The sequence below is a fragment of the Squalius cephalus genome (assembly GCF_949319135.1).
Source record: "Squalius cephalus genome assembly, chromosome: 17".
Lineage (NCBI taxonomy): Eukaryota > Metazoa > Chordata > Actinopteri > Cypriniformes > Leuciscidae > Squalius > Squalius cephalus.
The window spans coordinates 14,513,172-14,533,188 of NC_137138.1; the positions used below are offsets into that span (position 1 = coordinate 14,513,172).

Here is a 20,017-nt window from a genome sequence, read left to right on the forward strand (position 1 = left end):
TCTTTCCACGCCCTGCAACCTGAGAGGCATCATCGGGACTGTGGAAAGTATTACGTAGCCCGCACCTATCGCTCTGCTCTTCACCGGCTCTTTCACAGCACTGGGAGGCCTGGGGTACACTGCGCTCTCAGATCACAGGGCATTACACATACACTGGAGAGGCAACAAAAGCCCCAGACAATAGAGCAACTGAATGACGATATTCAAAAGCACTCTTTGAAATGGAGGAGTCCGACATGCAGAGAGAAGGCTGCCGTTCAGAGGTTTACCAGACTGACCTGCAACTAGTAGTGAGCCATTTAAACACTCATCCAGCCGTACTGACAAGACTCAGACCCCCTCAGAGAGACTAAAACTCACAGAAAACACACACACACAATATTTTTGTCTTGACTTTGGACTTAAAGAGACAGGGTAGAAAAACATCCGACAGAAAGAACATTAATAGAACATTAATAAATAACTATTATTATGGTTTATAATATATAATAATGCCTTTAAAATCTTTTACGGATAACGTGTGTTATGGATAAGTAAAACAAAGTTTTAAAATAACACTTTAAAGTTCCTCTATGAAAGAAAGCCTGGGAGAGTGAGGATTTGGACAAAGAAAGGAGAGATTCCAAGTGTCATCCTAGTTCAATAATTCATAGGACATTATTTACTAATAAGGGGTGTCCAGCAACTGCCACTGAGATCAATGGGAAATGTTAACGGATAGCTTTCTCCTGGTATCACAGATCTCGTGGTGCACACATGGCTTAATCATGGTGTCAAATCACAGTTAAACAGTAAAGATTTGAAAACGACTGAAGATGCTTGAATGTTTCTTACCTGACTTTCTTGCCCTGCTCAGACAGTGACTTGACAAGATCAGCAATAGGATACTGAGCTTTCGCTGCACACAGACCGTAACCTGAAGTAAAAGACACACCAATTAAATAAGGAACACACCTAAACATGCATGCATGCATACATAGGAAAAAACAACAAAAAAACAGCTGCTACTATTATTTGAAGGTAGAAAACTCCCACAGGAAAACTAAAGAACTCTGCATGATCCCTACACATTTTTATACTTTTAGTAATCATACCTCATCTTTCACAGTATGTCATGTGAATTGATTTTGGCCTAATAAATAATCCCAATTTATAAACAAAAGGACAAATCTGTTTTGAAGTAAAGCAAGCAAGCGACCTGCTCCATTCAAAGATTCAAAGATAAAGTAATTAAAACTTGAATGACCTGCAGGATTATAAACAAACAGAAAAGAGAAAATTGCTTCATGTTGAAATGCATCTTTGATGAATCTACAGCACCAGAATTCATAATAATATTTCACAAGTGTTTATTTGTACACCTTAAGTGCACTTTGAAAGCAGCACAGAATAAGTTGAACTGGGATCAGAAAGAGTAATGTGCACTATGCAACAATTTAAAAAAGACTTATCAATCTTTCATCAATAAACAATTTAGCACGTTGAGGAAAACGAATATAAATTCCACACGTCAGTCAGTTTTAAGCCTTCTGATAGGCTTGTTACAACAACCTTCAAATCCTCCCATTTAAACAAGCATGTCACAGTGCATGTTGACTAACCCTCCTCACTCCTAATGATTTTTTGCAGCTTTATTTTTAAATGAAAGACATTTCACCCTGGGAAAACAGCCATGGTTGGCAAACTTCAAGCTTAAACAGAAAAGTCTTAAATGTTTTCACAGCTGTCAATCACCAAAAGTGACTATGACTACTTAAATTATACAAAAATGTGGAAATGGAAACAAGGCCATTGCTTACTCAGTGTAAGGACTGAGCAGTGAAGGAAACCCCACTCAAAATATACCAAAAAAAGGACAACGCAATGACGGCTGATGGATGGATTTAGCGGTCAATGAGGGGAGAAAACTTAAGTGGGTTCAATTATATGTTATTTAGCAATCCAGGGCTCAATAATAAGGATGGTCTGATCGGCCAGGGCCAGTGTAAGAGTGTAATGTAGCTACCATATTTAAACATTTGGGAAGGGCTACACAATACTGGAAAAACCTGACATTGCGATATTTAATTTTTCTGTGATATGTAAACCATTTTGGCTCTATTTGGAAAGAATTAATCATTCAAGGATGATTGGGGTGATTTTGTAGGGTTTTTAAAGCTACAAAAATGATTTTGTGTTTGTATTTTGTTGTTTGATTAACATTAAATGACAGACGGCAGCAGGAATATATTAGGCTGCTCACGGATCCAATATAATGATAACCATCCATTTTCTCCCTCTATTTATGTTCACATAAGCCATAAGCGACTGTTTACGAGGATACTCACAGAGACGGGCATTTTGACATAATTTTGCGTGCATGTGTCCATTCAAGCTCAAATAGACGCAGAAGAGAACGGAATTTGGTGTTCCCTTGCTGTCCATGATGCTCTGTGTACGCGCGTCTTCTTGCTCTCAAGTAGTTTAAAATTGCTTGACACGACCTAAAACACAAGCAAGTGATAAACTTTCCCTCTGCGATGGTTAAACTATACAGTTAATCTGAGAATGCGTTTCAAACCGTGGTGCCAGGTCCGTACAGATCAAACGATCCCTATACTTGACATCCTACATACTGCGAGATGACTATCGTGGATGTGCACATCGCGATATCGATATCTCGTGAGGCCCTAATTGGGATACTTACATTTTTTCTAATTCCAGGGTTTTAAAAGTCAAGTTAACATTATCTAGCCAGCCAGAATCACTTTTAATGGTCTTCACGGTGGCTAGGTCAGTGTTGTCCATGAGCACAGGGCTCTCTCAGACATCTTGGCAGTGGCTTAACAGGCAACGGTCAAGAGGGGAAAATTTGGATGCCTCAGAGCCCGTTGGACGGCCATTTGTTTTAAATAAAAGGGGCCGTCTCTGTTGTGCTTGGCCCTGGAGTCTTGTTTACTCTGGACTGCACTGTTTATTATCATTTCTCCTTTTCTTTCGGTTCATATTCCCACATCTAATCGCTCCTCTTTTCCACTGTCCTGTCGCCTCCAAGGTCTTGATGTTCTCGACCTGCTGTCAGACCATAAAACGTGACTATAAAACAGTCTGTTGCGAAGAACAAAGCAGCGTGAGAGTCGCTGCCGTTGCTGGAGGCCATTACGGAGGCCCCTGCTAAGGAACCAGCCACAGAAAAATATTCACTTCAGATATACGAGTCCAACTAAATTATTTGCCAACTGAACTTGTATCAAAGGAAAACACAGTTAAAGTTCATCTGACACATCTTGCTTGATCAGTCAGCTCTAGCTAGGCAAAAGAAACGTGCCATAAGAGATAAACCTGACATCACCCACCACAGCTCAGCTCACACGAACAATGCCACAGGAGGCCAACCGCGCCGTTCCACAACACACACCAGAGAGGCGAACCCAAATAGAAAGATAAAAACTGGCCCCCAAAAAAACATGTGAGAATTCAAGACCACCTCAAAACAAGTCCCAGCATGCCTCAGGGCGCTCTCTAGGGGGGTTATCCCGCACAGGAGGGGTCAGAAAATTACCAGTGATGTAATGGAGATGAACCAAGGTTGCTTTAACAGACATAACATAAAGGATCGTTTGAAGTCATTGACAGGACACTCCAGATCTAGTTTAAACCAAGGAGTTTCAGATGTGCAAGGCAACAAAGGGGCCTCCATTACCTGGAACAATGATGATATTATTAGCCTCCTTGATTATCTCCACCGTCTGATCCACGTTGACCTCCGTGTGGGTACCGACGATCTCCATGGGCTTGCCCGTGCCAGTGGATGAGGTGCCGTAACCACCCAGAATAACGTTTGCCAGGGAGCGATTCATGGCCTAGCAAGGAAAACACACCCAGAGATTGGAAATCAGATTGCAGAGTATGAAGTCCGCTTCTCAGCAAAAAAAAAGAAGAAAGATTGTGTCAAGAAAATGTGTGTCCATATGACATTTAGACATTATTAACAGGATATTAAGAAGCGTGCCACACAGCCAAAATGACTAGAGGAATTTGCATGTGAGAGAAGAATAAAAGCAGGTATGTAAAAAATAATATCCGTTCATCCTAAAAGAAAACCATGGTGTTGAATTCCCAGAGAGGTACAAGCCATGGGAGTCATTATAACAGAAAAATCCAGTCTTTGTGATCAAGGTTTTTAGACTCGCACACGTGTTTTATAACCTAATATTAAAGTAACTTTTTTGGGTTCAAAATTATCCAAAATAAATTTGAGCAAGTACATAACCAGCCAGTGTTCAAAACTATCTGCTTGCCTTAGCTCGATTCAAAACGGTAAGCTTGTAATAATGGTGGATTTCCGCAGGAAATTCGAGCTTGTCTTTGCGTCATTACGTCACATCTGTACACATAAAGAAGGAGTCTCGGCTAGTAGGCTATATTGCGTGTGAGGATGTCGGAGGTGGAGATTTATAGCCTTTTCTCATAGCACTTTATATAATTAAACTTATCAATTTGATGGCGGATCCAGAAAGGTTCAAACGACAATCACCAGTGACAACTGGAGATTCACCCGTTGTAAAACGCAAAAGACTATGTTCGGACTTCAGAGTGGCTACAGAATAAAAGAGACTGCAACCAGGCCCATGCGAAAACAAGGATATTATCGGAAGGGCATTAAATGTAGTCCCGCAATGCTGATGTTGTTAACATTAACAATTTGAGAACAAAGTATAATTTGCACGGTTTGACGTGATATGATAAGTGATCGTTAGATTTAATCAGCCTTAAATTTCTCTTAGTTGGTGAGAACAAAAGTGGATGTTACTTGTTCAGATGACATTTTCCAGTGAAAATTTGGTCATACTTCCAAAAAGTAGAATCTGTGATTGCGAATGACAGTATCCACACCAGCGCGGTGACTGACAGCTGCACATTCTCCTCAAAACATTGGATTCATCCACGCTGTGCCGTGCCGAGGCACAACTCATGTAAAGTTGATAATTCTGAGAATAACTGCAATTGCAGATTTCAAACAGAGATGGCGACAAAGAGGAAAAACTACGGACTGCAGCTTTAATTAGGTTTTCCACAAATGATTTAACATGACCTTTTAACACTGATAAGTCTGTGTGATTAATTGATTTGCTGATCAGGTCCAAGACGAATATTACAATTAGAACAACTTTTGCTTTAGATTTAAGTTTTTCGCTTTGAGAACAAAGGCATCTGGGTTCCAATCTGACCTAAAATAATATTATACATTTAAAATACATTATACATTCTTTAATATTGAGGTCGGTGAGGTTCTTTCACATTAAAGGGATAGTTCACCCAAAAATGAACATTTTGTCATTTACTCAGCCTCATGTCGTTCCAAATCTGTATGAGTTTCTTTGTTCTGTTGAACACAAAATATGATATTTTAAAGAATGTTGTTAATCAGTGTTGATGGTAGCCATTGACTTCCATAGTAGTAAAAAAACAAAACAATATGGAAGTCAATGGCTACCATCAACTGTCTGGTTACCAACATCCTTTAAAATATCTTCTTTTGTGTTCAACAGAAGAAAGAAACACACAGGTTTAGAACAACTTAAGGGTGAGTACTACTACTTCATTAAAGAGGTGTGAACAAAATTAGTGAACTGAACTTACCACACACATGATGTAGGACAGGATGGCTCCAGAAGAGCCAATGAGGGCACCCACAATGGTCAGCAAGTTGTTGTTGAGCAGGAATCCTTCAGCGCACAGGGCCCAGCCAGAATAGCTGTTTAGCACAGTGATCACCACGGGCATGTCGGCCCCTCCGATGGCGGCTGTCAGGGTCAGGCCCTACAAAGAACAAGAAAAGAGGGGTCAGGGAGAGGAAAAAGGGTGGAGATCAAAGGTTACGATGATGACAAGTGAGCAAAGCACAACAGTAACTCGATTCCATCGTTTAAACAAAAAGGAAGTCCACCAAAAGAAAAACCACAAGCCCGAGGTATGAGCATTGTACACGCGGTTCGTTTCTATAAACCAAGTCTGTTCATTTACACACTGGGTGATGATGCAAATAGGAAATGCGATATAGATCACGCCAGAGCAACATTTTTCACACAGATTTGGTTGCAATGGGCTTCAATTAAGGCATGAGGTGTTTGTCAAAACACAGTATTCATTTCTCTCGTCCATGATATCGACTTGTATTATCAAACAATGTACTTTCCTCAGGGAACAGGCTTGAACAAAGCCAGCTACCACACATCATGTAAAAAAATATATTCAAACAAGCAAGAAGATGGAGACCTAAAGAATGTCGCTGTAAAAAGAGCCAGACACCATACTGCAGGTGATTGATTCTCTTTACAGAGGTAAAAGGAACTGTATAAAAATGTCAGCTTCCTAATTTTTGACAAATGATGAAAGCCTCACGATAATTAATTGTATCTGTCATAATATGGGCGTGTGCTCTTATGGATTATATAAAACTAAAGCCAAAGGGAGATGGGTTTCATGAGCTGAGAGGTTTACGTATGGCCCACCGTTCTGAAGCGCTGAACATTAGTTGTATATAGTGTACTCACTCAAAATCTTAATCTCTACATCCTCATATCATGACTAACCAAATGAGCAATTTTATAAATGACTGTCCCTACTTAAGCCAGCAGAAGGCCAATATATTGGCCAAAACAGATCAGGTTATATTTGGGCATTTTAACAGACTGATTTTCAGAATTCCCCCTCGTGTCTTCCAAAACCGACAGTCTTGTCAATGGACAGAGGATATTTTCTGTTGTTTACTGAATTTAGAGTAAATACTGTTTAATTACGCACTAAATTCTGTGTACATTTTACTGGCTACCATTAAATAAAAGAATAAAGAAATAAATGACATACATATACATACTGTATACATATACATACATACACATACAAAAATAAAACAAAAACCAAACATCCACATCTGACCTGCCTAGCAACACTCAAGAAATTATATTATAATTTTTTATAAAAGACAATTGTATAAAAGACAACCTGGCAAAAAGATTTTAGAAAGCTGTGAATCCCTTACCATGACGGCAGAGAGTGCAGACACGGAGCCCAGGCAGGTCAGGCCAGTGGTGTAGCTGGGATCAAGCATGTAGGGGATCATGCCGCCCACACTGGCAGCCATGAGGGTGGCGTTCAGCGCATGACGACCAGGAAGCATAAGGGGAGCAGAGTTCAGAAGACCTGCACGAGGAGGAAGTGAAGTGAGAAGAGCAAAACAATTTGAGTCTCAGCAAAAAGTGGGTTAGACGATGGACTTGATGTGCTGTTTGGGAACGTGAAGCTTGTTGTTGAGTTGAGCTTTAAACAAAGGTACACAACTGCATGTCATGTTGTTAAGTGCACTTTAAGCATCTGCTAGCGCTCTGTAAACTATAATAATATGTGCAAGACATATCATCAGTGCAAGACAAAGTATGTGAATGCAGGAAAAACTCAGTAGGAGCCGAATAAATTACACTTACCGAATCAGTTACACACGTAACAAGTTAGCAATACAATTGGATTGGGCGATTATGTACAGCATTCTACCCCCCTTTTACACTGAAAGAAAAACTCGCAAGGATAAAAATGAGACTTCTAATTGATTTTATCAGTGCAAGCCTGTAGGCTTCAGAGTGGTGGAGGAATGGGAAAGCTCCTGAATATAATGCGTCCCAGCTTTGAGGGACAAGTGGAAAATGACTGGGGGGGCGGAGGGACTAATTAGTGCCAAATTTTGAGAGGTTCCGCCTGGCCAAGCTTTAAACATGAGGCATGTGTGTTGCACCGGTGGGATGGTGAGTTAACAAACAAAGCCGCACCAGACAATAAGGACTTAGACTCATGACAGCACGGTTAATAAAAATAAAATGGAATGTCTATATAGTTTAGGGCGATAATCAAATCACAAAGGCTCTGATTTAATTAAGCAGCATGTTTAAGAGTAAAGCGTGGCACTGTATATGTGAGCAGCTCATGATCCGGTGTTTTCATTGTCTTAGTAATGGGCATTTGGGAAGGTACTTGTAATGAGAACCACTTATAAACAGAATGTTTACTAAATTTCTTTTTTTTTTCTCTTTATTTAAAAAAAAGAAACAACAAATAATAATAATAATAATAATTATTATTATTATTATTATTATTAAAATTATAAATAAAATATTGGGGGGGACAGAACAGAAACGGGTCACCCACAAATGAAAAATCGGTCATCATTTACTCCCCCTTAAGTCGTTCCAAACCTGAATGACTTTCTCTGAAAATTTCTGTATGTTTGTTTTGGACCCCACTGATTCTCATTGTATGGATAAAAACTGTTCTTCAAAATCTTTTTTTGCGTTCCACAGAAGAAAGTCATTCAGGTTTTGAAAGACATGAGGGCATCTGAATTATGCCAAAATTGGTCACTTTTGGGTGAACTATCCCTTTAAGTGTTATTATCTAACCAATCAAGCAGGACCTTGAAGTTTGCCGTAAGCCACCAGAGATCCACTGAAGGTGACTCCTCCAATGTAGGTCCCCAGGTAGGCCACAATCTTGGTGAAGTTGGCTGCAGGGTCAGTTGCGAAGTGGGGGTACTCCACCATGTACTCGGCCACGCAGGTGAGCACGGCTGCCAGACCCACCAGACTGTGGAAAGCGGCCACGAGCTGCGGCAGGTCCGAGATCTGGATCTTCTTAGCGATGGTCAAACCTGTAAAGGTGGAGCAAACAAGAAAGGGGAATTCAGGCCTGCTGGTAAGCGGGTCACATCCGATGAAGCGGTGTGTGTGTGTTGATGTGAATCTGGAGTGCAGGTTGGGGGAAGGGTGTGTAGAGGGCATGTTTTGGGCGGGCTGAGACCTCAGGAAGGAAGCATCTGGAATCAAGCAGACTTCTGGTTTGAGCTGGGGCTGGTCGGGACGGTTTAAACTATGTTCCAGCAGGTTTCCAGGAATAATTAGCAATTTAGATTAGACATGACTGGCTACAAAGAATGATACCGTGCTATGTGACTCACATGACCTGATGACCATTACCTGGGGTTGCGGGGAAAAATCACAAGGCCACTTCCAATTTACTTACACACACTAGGTTCAAAGGCTGCTGACTAAAGAAGAAATGCACACAGACACGAGCACACACACACGTACTCACCAGCAGTGCCACCCACCGCCATGGCCGCACTCATTTGAGCCATGAGCTCAGGGGAAGGTTTCAACGCTCCGAAAGTAGCAGCAATGCCACCGGCCACTCCGATCATGCCCAGGGCGTTACCGAGACGGGCTGTGGATTGTTTAGACAGACCCGCCAGAGCCCCCACGCAGCACAAGCCGGAGCCCAAGTACATCATCTGCACACAAGAAGGTTTACAGGAAGTGAGGATACTAGGGCTGTAATCAACCAAAGAAAAACTTGGTCGACTGAAGTCCTGAAATTTTCAACTAAAAATAGACTAAAAATGACGTTAGGAAAAAAACCGTTAAATTAATTAGCTGCGCGCTGTGCGCAGTACTTGGTAGCTTTGTTGTCCGCCTAAATGAATTATAAATAAACATAAAAAACTAGTAGGCTATTTGCAGTATATTAAATCGTTTTTGACCTAATTATTTTGCACTGAAATGAGTCTGACACACGAGTCTGTCGGCTCTGACAGCGTTGCATCACGTGCACCTGCGCAATATCATAGCCTATGATTTCCGAAAATAGTGCTATCATCACAAGAACTTTTGAGGAATATGCAACATAATTTAGACGATTGTTTCTGTCATATGTATTATAATAACTGACAGACACTATCATTTCAGCCGCTCTGTGCGAGCTGCACATAGTCCTGCACATAGGACTCAGCTGAACATAGGAGCTCAGCTTCGCGGCTGAGACACGAATAGACTATTAACTTAAAGCTTTTACTCTTAAACACAAAAGGCACGTCCACTTTAATAAAAAAAGAATATTTATTAAACAAACCAGATCAAGAGCAGAAACTAAAAGTGCATAACTGAAAAATAAAGCATAGGCTCAAAACTAATACAAACAGTGGGCACAGCAACCTTCTAGTAGCCTACTTTCTTCAATCTGTCTCTCTTCTCCAGTGGGTTGGGCTAATCCAAAAGAAGTGAAAACAAGAGGGGTGTTCTGAAGACAGACTGTTACCTGTGAAACAGGGGTTCTCTGAAAACACCCCAATTAGCAATTAGTGCTTTCCACCTGATGAAATGAACGCGGCAAAACTCATGAAATGAACGCGGCAAAAAAACGACCAATCAGAATTTTGGTCGAGCCAGAACGTATCGACCAATAATCGACTAATCGACTGGGAGATTACAGCCCTAGAGGATACATATCCTCCAGAATCCATTTCTCTTTTTCATTACTACAACACAACTAGATTTTCGCTATATTAAGTTAATATTAAATATTTAAATATTAAATATTTGCTATTGTGTTCTGAGTGGAAATTAAGCATGTTATTTAGCATATTTCTATTTAGCTTTAATTCAACTTTTTACAGTAAGTTTCCAAAACAACAATTCTAAATATTTTAAAATTTCATCTAATATTTACATTCATGTAATTTTAGCTTTATTTCAATTGAAATTATTTTTAATAGTTTGAACATTTTATGCAACTTTGATAAGCTGGTCACTAGACTGTGTACCCTTCCTTTCCTCCAAATTGTTATTTTAGTACTATTTATATACTATTATAGTACTTATAAATATACTGATTAAGCTTTTATTTTGAAAGTATCAAATTTTCGTTAAAGTTTTAGCAATTTTCTTATGTGCTTGTCATCTTTTTAAAATTTTCATTTTATTTCAGTTTTACTTTTTAGTACTTAAACGAAAATCAGATATGTTGCCAACTAACTACAATGTTTAAGTTGAAGTTTTTCCATCTAATCATTTTACTTTAACTTTTTCAATTGACAAATTATGTATAATAGTTTCAGTTTTTAGTTAACAACAATGCCTTCAACACAGACGTTTTCATCTTTTATCATCTGCCATGTTGAAAAGTGCAAGTTTGAACTCAAGTAACTCAACTGAAACTCTTCATATCATGCAGTTTGTTAACTTTAAGCAATACAGTCTTACCTGTTCAACATTGTAGCCACTTTGAAGAGCCACCCCATAACCTCCAACAAAAAAACCAGCAGGAAGAAGATACAAGTAGTTGTACTCTGGAGGATCAGTGGGCCGCTTGAACATGTCCAACATCCTCTGAGTAACCAAGAAACCACCTGATCAAACAAACAGATAGTAAGAACACAGTATATACACTGTACATAATCTTAAGTTGACTTCATCCAAAGAATGCATATTTATTTTTGTATTAATGATATATTTAATACATCAAATTATATTATACCATTATATAAAAGTAATAATATAAAATTTCACATAAAAAAAAGTTCTAATTGAGTTGCAGAAGGATACCACGAAGACTGACGGCAGTCACTCATCTGCTGCTCATTAGTGAAGTATTTTTAAACTGCCATGTGATTGCATTTACATTCATTTTCCTGGCTTACGCTGCCCTAGCAAAGCAACTTACTAGGACGATTACCAAACCAAAGCTTTTCATTTTAAACTCAGACGGATATCCAGTTTCACTCAAACCTTAGTGACCCGTTCCTCTGAGGATCCCGGTAAAATATTTAAAAAGTAAATGCACTCAGACGGTTGAACACAATGTATATACAGCATTAGAAAGAACGTTCCGTTTTCCCACAATTAAATGTGAAGGATATCCAGACATTACAGTCGGGGCCAAAGAATAAAATATGTTTTCATTCCTGTCATTAATGGAGCAGGTTCACCATAAATTCCTTGTCTTTTATTGAAATTAAATTGGAAAGGGCAATTGTTATTTTTTCCCTGCATGCACTTGTAACAATAAAAATGGTCGAAAAAACTAAGGGATAGGAAAAAGTGACCAGAATGTCCATATTTCTAACTTCCAAAGGTTTATGGTTAATGGGACTGCGGGACGAAACATGTATGAGGAATGGAAATAACAAAAAAACATCTTTCAACTGAAATTAAACACCTGCCTTCTGAGAAGATAAATATATAAATTCAGACACTTTATGCGCTGGAACACATATCAAAAGTTGTTATTGTAGCATGATGAAAAATGTCTGTAAAAGCCTAGTAGCATGCCATTAAATCACTAACACATCCTCTGACCTGGACTGGCGTCTTGGCCCACCATATCAAGACTCAGGATGAAGGGGTCACTGGATTCAGGATGGCATTTTGGCCACCTGCCCACTTCAAGACATTTTTTTCCTTTTCCTCCTTAATGGCACTATTGGTTGCTTTTGAGCAGAGCCTGATTTATTACATGGCCGAGGCTCTTTGAAGCAAAACTGCCGCGCTGACATTTCCTGTTTCAGGTGTGAGGTTTGACGAACTAAACTATTCCACCTGGAAGGAATGGAATACGCCACTCTTCTCACGAACACAAGATGCAGGGCAGCCAGAGGGCAGCAGCCGGCCCGAGCGGAGAGCCCTCACCTGCTCGCATCTGTAATCTTACTCGACTTTCAGCCTCTGACATTTTAGCGATGTGTTGGTAGGTATGGTATCGTGTGTTCAGAGCACTCACCAGCGATGTTGACAGAGGAGATGAAAGCAGCCAGTACGGCCAGGGTATCAGCCGTGCTGCCAGGGAGATATCCACCACCCATAAGGGAGAGGCCACCAACAGCAGTCAAACCTAAAAACACACAGCATCCATGTTATTTTTTACAAACAAACAATTAAAAAAAATGTATTAAATTGGAATAAATTGAATATTTTACTAAAAAATAAAATCAAATATTTTAAAATAACACATTTTCTTGAAGAAATTATATTTTAAATATTTTTTATATTTAAATAAAAATGTAGTTCTTTAAAAAAAAAAGAATAGAATAAAAAAATATCTTATGGATTGCAACACTAATTTCACTCATTGTGAAAGGCTAATATAAATAAAACAAATGGATTAAGTAAATAATAAACAAAAAACAATTAATTTCTTTGGGCGCTGATAATAGCTACTACACTACAAAGAAATTAGTGACATGTTGATCGCAAAAATTAGCATTCCATCAGAATACGTCACTAATATTAAATGGCTATGAGGCAATTGAGAGATCTTTGAAGGCATCTATGCCGACTAATTATTGACAATTTGCCAGATTTAATGGAATTTGCTATGGTTACCAGATTTGTTTCTAAATTGTGACTATTTCAAGTGAGAAAAACAAGACAACTGTCCCAGCCATTTCCTCCCTCCACTAGAAGTCTTACATCATACGCCTGACACAGGCACAGCACTCAAAACAAGCCGTTTGTAACTCATTTTGACCGGGAATTAACGAGGACAACACTGGCATCCCAGAAGGAAATCTGATAACCATCACCTCTTTAATCGTTTTCAAATGCTTCCACAGCATCAAATCGACTGACCAAACCTGAGGTGGCCCTGTTGGTTAGCGGTCTCTTAAGTCAATGAAGTGTGTAACTGTTGGTAAGCATTTCCTCTCACTTTGTAATTCTGAAGTAACAATTGATCACAGACCAGCTTGCAGGCCAAGAGCACGCTACCACAACACTGCAGGAAACGCAACAGACAATTTGTAAACCTACACAGGCACGAACCGCCACACACGCACCCAGACATTCAGAGGTCTGGATATCTGTAAAATAAAACTCTTGGATGAAAATGAAAGATGTCGGAGCCAGCTTGAAAATCCACAAAAGGATTGCTCTTGTTCTGATGGCTGGATAATATTTCCGACTTTCTGTGATCACGGAGGATAAAGCGATGAGGTATTTGGAAAGAAGGGTTGTTTTAGGCAAATGACACATCCATTAGGTCACATCAGCAAAATGGACCCAAAACCAATATCTAGTTGACTACATTTGTCCGTAAAGATGGATCAGGTGATGTTCAAACAGTCATATCAAGAGATGTGGAGTCATTCTGATTCACCAGTTTCAGGTAGATTAAAGAACGAGAGAGGAACTTTACTCCACCGGGAGCAAAAGAGTAACTTTATGCTTCTGGAAAATTTCTCCCACACTTTCAATGAGAATGAGAAATTCCACATTAGTGGCTTAACGTCTCTGTCACTTTTGTGAAAGCTTCATTACTTTTGGCACTGAAATAAGCAAATTCCAACTCGCTCACGTTTCCAGACCTGTGAAAGACAGTCCAATAAGTGTCAAATATGTACCACCTAATACGCAAATGAGACAAAGAAAAGCAAGAGACTGTCTCTACAAGACTAATAAACTAATTCACAGGAAGTGTGGAGCAGGTCGAGGGAAACTAATTGCTTCAGATGATTCCCCACACTCTCGATGTGAAGTTTATAGCTTTCTTGACATAAAGGACTCTTTAATGCAGACCACCAAGGACTTGTTAAAAACAATGAAACGTTTCCTGGTTTCTCAGCCTGCTGAGAGAAATGAATAAAAGCTTAACGAAGCACAGAAGTATCCTTGATCTGCCTGGCTGATGATTACGTCTAGACTAATGAAGAGCCGAATTCGCCGCCTAACGGGTGGGCTATGCCGGTCCATGACAGACACTAATTCAAGGGTGGAAAAAAAAAAATTAGGTGACATTCTGCCTATTAAAGTAGGTAATTCACACCCACTTGAGAGCCCCTGTAGCTAAAGGGCAAACTCAGATGAGGAAAATGGAACGCTTTGATGACCTGTGCATGAGAGAAATTTCAAATTTGAACTTGCCTCAGATCCCTTTTCACAACCAGCTTTATATTTACAGGGCCAGCCACTGTGGATAGTGGTTTATCAAAGTTACTAGCCACTCAGCATTTTCACTGGCCACAATTTTGACATTGATACCATGGGGGAAAATGGCCATATAGATATTTTTTTTAATATAATCTCATAATTTGGCAGCAGGTATATTAGGCTGCTGTCACTTTAAGACCTGACACACAGATCCACTATACTGTTATACATACGTTTCTTACGTTCACTTAAAGGGATAGTTCACACAAAAATGAAAATTACCCCATGATTTAATCACCCTCAAGCCATCCTAGGTGTATATGACTTTCTTCTTTCAGACGAAAACAATTGGAGATAAATTAAATAATATCCTTGCTCTTCCAAGCTTTATAATGTCAGTGAATGGAGAAAGAAATGTTGATGCCCAAAAAAGCACATCCATCCATCCTAAAAGTAATCCACATGGCTTCGGGAGTTAAAGGCCTTCTGAAGTGAAGCCATGCATTTGTGTAAGAAAAATATCCATATTTAAAACTTTACAAAGTAAAATAACTAGCTTCAGGCAGACGGCCTACGCAAGTCGACTTGCGCCAAAAGAGTTACCCCTGACATGATGTATGACGTCGGATGTAGGCATTGCGTAAGCTTTGACGCCTCTCGCGGTTCAAACAAATAGGGCTGGGCAACAAACTCAAGCTCCTCTTCACTTATATCGAAATCCTCCAACATTTCTCTTTAAAATTCTCATTTTAGACTTTTCACGACCGGTGTTTTGTTTTGCTCTATCCTCTGTGCTTCCACGTTCGTCAATGCGTCATGCATCGGGCCAGGGGTTACTCTCTCGTCATAAATCGATGCGTACGGCCGTCTGTCAGAAGCTAGTTATTTTAGCTGATAAAGTTTTAAATATGGATTTTTTTTTTACACAAAAGCATTGCTTCGCTTCAGAAGGCCTTTATTAACCCCCAGAGCCAATCTTTTATGATGATGGATGCACTTTTTTGGGCTTCAAAATCTCATCCTCTATTCACTGCTATTATAAAGCTTGGAAGAGCCAGGGCATTTTTTTAATATAACTCAGATTGTGTTCATCTGACAGAAGAAAGTCATTTACACCTAGGATGGCTTGAGGGTGAGAAAATCATGGGGAAATTTTCATTTTTGGGTGTGAACTATCCCTTTAAAACATAACTGACTGTTTATGTGAATATTCGACAAGACCGGGATTTTGACATTATTTTGTGTATTTGACTGTTTAAACGCAATAAGCAGTGAAAAAGAACTCACAAGAACTTTAGTACTGAGGCGGCTTTATGTGCACGCACTTTGGATAAGCACAAAATCTGCGGTAATGAGTAAAATGATGAGCAATATGCATAATCCCAAGCAGAAATTCAAGCCCTGTAACATCAACAATATTTATCCGGAGCAAATAAAACAAGTGAGTTAGGGAAGATGGGTTTGTGCCACAACTGGCTGGTATCGTGTATTTATTCTGCGGAAAATGAGTATGGGAAGCGTTTCGGATATTTCAGTACACTAAATTGCACTTAATATATAATTTCAGATGCCTTAAAGACTACATTTGAAAACTGTATATATTATATAAAATTCAACCCGCCAAAGTGACTGCGTTACACGGCACTGCTGAAATCGACACGCATTTGGCAGGTTAATGTTAATGTGCGTGTTATATTTTTATATATACAAAAATTTCAAGTGTTGCTTTTTTGTGTATTTAAAAAAAAAAAATTATGGCAAAAGGAAAAACATTTCATTTAGCAATTACCAAGCAAATTATATATTAAAAGATATACACTTTTTATTTACTAACTTACCAGAAATGGCATTTGTAACAGACATAAGTGGGGAGTGAAGAGCAGGACTGACGCCCCATACGGTGTGGTATCCCACGATTCCTGCCAGGCCAAAGGTTGTAACTATCTGAGTGAAAGCAGCATTGGGAGCTACCAGCCCAAGACCGATCACCGATGTCAGACCTAAGTTGAAAAAACAAGACATAAAACATTTTATTTTTCAGTAAGGATGTAAGTTTTGGTCATTTTGACTGTTTGACTATTTAACAGAGAAATAAATCTAGTGCCAGCAATATGTCCTGCTTATACATCCCATAATCCTCTCAAAACAGCAATATTGCTGTGGGTCATGTACACTTGACTCTAATATTTGGTAGGCTCGCTGTCTGACTCAATTTTAAAACTTAAACACCATTTATTTTCAACTTTTTAGCTTGTAATTTGCTTTATAAGCATTCATAGTTTTATAAATACATACACAAATTAAAAAAATAACAGTGGTATAAGCTTTTGTAGTTATAAATAAATAATAATAAATTATATTAATAATAATAATATTCCTCTTTAATATTATTATTAGTTATATTATTATTACACAGGTATTGACTGGCATTATGGTATTGCCAACTCAGACCAGCCATTGGCCATGCGGGTAAGAAAACCTCTTCACCACAACAGACATACACAGCAGGAGTCCAGAACCCCCCCCCACCACCACCACCACCATTTTATCATCCTAGTTTCCTGGCATTCAGATGCTAGAAGGTGCCAAGGTGATGTGGAAAATAAAACAGCTTGTGTCGCAATTAGGGGACCAATCACAATTTCAAAAGGAAGAGATTTTGGCCTTCCGAGCAAGTCAGGATTCCCTGTACCTAGACTCATACAGATACAGCAAACCATGAAAGGGCAGGAAGATCTCATTTGCATGTTTGTTTATCAGTCGGTGTTTATTTACGTGCAAGTTTTTGTGGCTTGTCTGAGTGAGGAAGTGAGCGCTTTGATGTGAAGCCAACATTGCCTCTCCTCACACGAGTGTTCCTCGGGCGTCTGCAACCAATAGAATTCATTTGTGCGCAGTTTGGTTTAGCATGGCTTTGGAGTCTAATCACATCTTGGGACAAAAGCGGGCAAATAGGGGAGCTGCTATTTTTGGAATTTCTGAGCAATGCAGATTGCTAAAGTAGATTAAAGAAAGAAAATAAAAATCTGATTAATCTCAAAGGCTATAAAGTGGGGGGCGTTTGAAATGTACACGACAGCCTTATTAACATAGTTCAGTGTCAGAGACCACCAATACAGCGGTCTCTTCCTCTTAAAATGCATGGGGAGCCGCTTTCATATTAACCCCGGGGGACCCGCAGAGATCCGGTGGGAAGAGGGAGGCAGAGAGGGCTGCCGGACTGTGATTTACCTCCGGTGTAAAGCCCAGCCGTGTTGAGGGTGGCTCTGAAGGGCGTGATGGCAGATGCCCTTTCCTTCTCCAGCTCCTGGGCACCCTTTTGTTTTGTAGGTGCTGCCACTGGGACGTTGTTAGGTTGTGGTGCAGGGAAAAGCACTTCTCCGTCCTGCAGTCAGACAGACAGACAGAGTGAAGCCAGAATTAAAATAACACCATCACTCAATTCCTTGAAAGCTAAATGAGCGCCAGAGTGATATTGAGTCTCTAATCAAATCAGTGGTCGGATTGGATAAAACGTCAACTTGTTCTGGCCAAATTTTGTGTTTGTTAGTCAGTGTAATCAGTGTATCCATGGAGAGTGAATGCAGAGAATCAACTGCTTATTTAATAAATGCTTATTTCACCATAACAAAATCACCCTTTACATTACCTACACTGACCAACATACAAAATTGATGATATTATTATAACAATTTAAAAGGGATCCATTAGTTAAAGTGAGTTAATGCATTAACTTACATTAAAAAAAATTTGTTTTAATTAATCTTTGTTAATGTCCTGCTCATTGTTAAATCTTTAGGTTATTTAGGTTAGGTTAATACAACTGTTCATTGTTAGTTCACATTTGCTCAGGTCCATTTACTAATACATTATTAAAATTAAAAGTTGCATCTGTTAATATTATTTACTGTTTAAATTAACATCTACTAAGATGATAAATGCTTTGGAAGTACTTTTCATTGTCATATCATGTTAACTAATGGTAAAGGAAAAGTTCACACAAAAATGTTGCGTGTAAATGAAAGAAAGGTTCTACCACTTTAAGGTGCGAGCTGTAGCCTGCAACACAAAATAAAGGGTTTATCTGTCCTCCTGTAGCTAAGAACAATGTAGAAAAAAAAGGTTTACCTTCATAACTACTGAACCTCGGATGACGTGGTCCATCGTGCCATAATCAAAGTCGTTTTTGACGTCAAAGTAAAAAACTTCCTTGTCTGGGCTGATGGCACGGAGGAGTTTGATGATGTTGTTGGAGTATAATGTGCTGGCCTGAGTCGGGAGGCGACTGGGAATATCAGTATAGCCAACGTGGATCACACCCTATGAGAAAGTACAGGAGCACATTTTATGAAAGAACTTAAATCTTCTCGACCTCTAACTTTTGAATGGTTTAAGAAAAAGAAAAAAGAAAACAGTTAAAACAGAAATATTGTGAAAAAAACATTACCATTTGGCATCATGCTGCATTCACGCCATGTCATAATTACCAAAATTTCTAGATGACAACATGTGACTTTCTACTCAGAGCCATTTATTTAGTCCTCGGAATTATGTGTTTCTATGATAACACTATCAAAACCTAAATGAATCTGCAGCGCTCAGGTGGTATAGCAATCACACAGTACAAGTCGAAGCACTCCGAAAATTCCCAGTGTACAAGTTGTAATTACGAGTTCTAGTAGGATGTGAGGGCACCTTTACTCAAGTCTTTACTGTCACACGATTATTCAGAAATCATTCTAATATGCAGATTTGGTGCTCAAGAAACATTTATTATCAATGTTGAAAACCGTTGTGCTGCTTAATATGTTTGTGGAAAACATGATACATTTTGTTCAAGATTCTTTGATGAACAAATATATTTAAAAAAAAACTAACATTTATTTGAAACAGAAATCTTGTAACATCATAAAAGTCTTTACAGTCATTTTTGATACATTTATTGCATCCTTGCTGAATAAAACTAATCATTTCTTTAAAAAAAAACAAAAAAAAAACTGACTGACTCCAAGTGGTAGTGTACCTGAACCTTCCTGACAAACCCATGGAGCACATGTAAGCTGCAGTTGTAGTGTACTCACTTTGTGAACAGACAGTTCTCCGGGAACCGTGGTCTCGATGTTTCCCCCAGCCTCTGCGGCCAGATCCACCACCACTGAACCATCTTTCATGGTCTCCACCATTTCCTTAGTAATCAGCACAGGGGCCTTCCGACCTGCATAATAATTTCAGCACAGTGAGACTAGTAAACCAAAACCATGACTGATATGCATTTAATAAGACTCCTCTGA

At 39.2% G+C, this 20,017-nt stretch overlaps 1 protein-coding gene across 1 annotated transcript in view; it reads right to left on the reverse strand.

Moving 5' to 3' along the window:
• nnt (nicotinamide nucleotide transhydrogenase) overlaps positions 1-20,017 on the reverse strand; it is a 41,718-nt gene that overhangs the window by 7,379 nt on the left and 14,322 nt on the right. Inside the window, exons 8-19 of the mRNA XM_079847248.1 lie at positions 19,808-19,941; positions 18,855-19,046; positions 17,958-18,111; positions 16,565-16,726; positions 12,583-12,693; positions 11,067-11,212; positions 9,124-9,319; positions 8,447-8,680; positions 7,025-7,185; positions 5,623-5,802; positions 3,683-3,842; positions 835-916 (exon numbers count right to left, since the gene is read on the reverse strand). Of these exons, the coding sequence (XP_079703374.1) occupies positions 835-916; positions 3,683-3,842; positions 5,623-5,802; positions 7,025-7,185; positions 8,447-8,680; positions 9,124-9,319; positions 11,067-11,212; positions 12,583-12,693; positions 16,565-16,726; positions 17,958-18,111; positions 18,855-19,046; positions 19,808-19,941 (1,912 nt within the window). The remainder of the gene's footprint in view (positions 1-834; positions 917-3,682; positions 3,843-5,622; positions 5,803-7,024; positions 7,186-8,446; positions 8,681-9,123; positions 9,320-11,066; positions 11,213-12,582; positions 12,694-16,564; positions 16,727-17,957; positions 18,112-18,854; positions 19,047-19,807; positions 19,942-20,017) is intronic.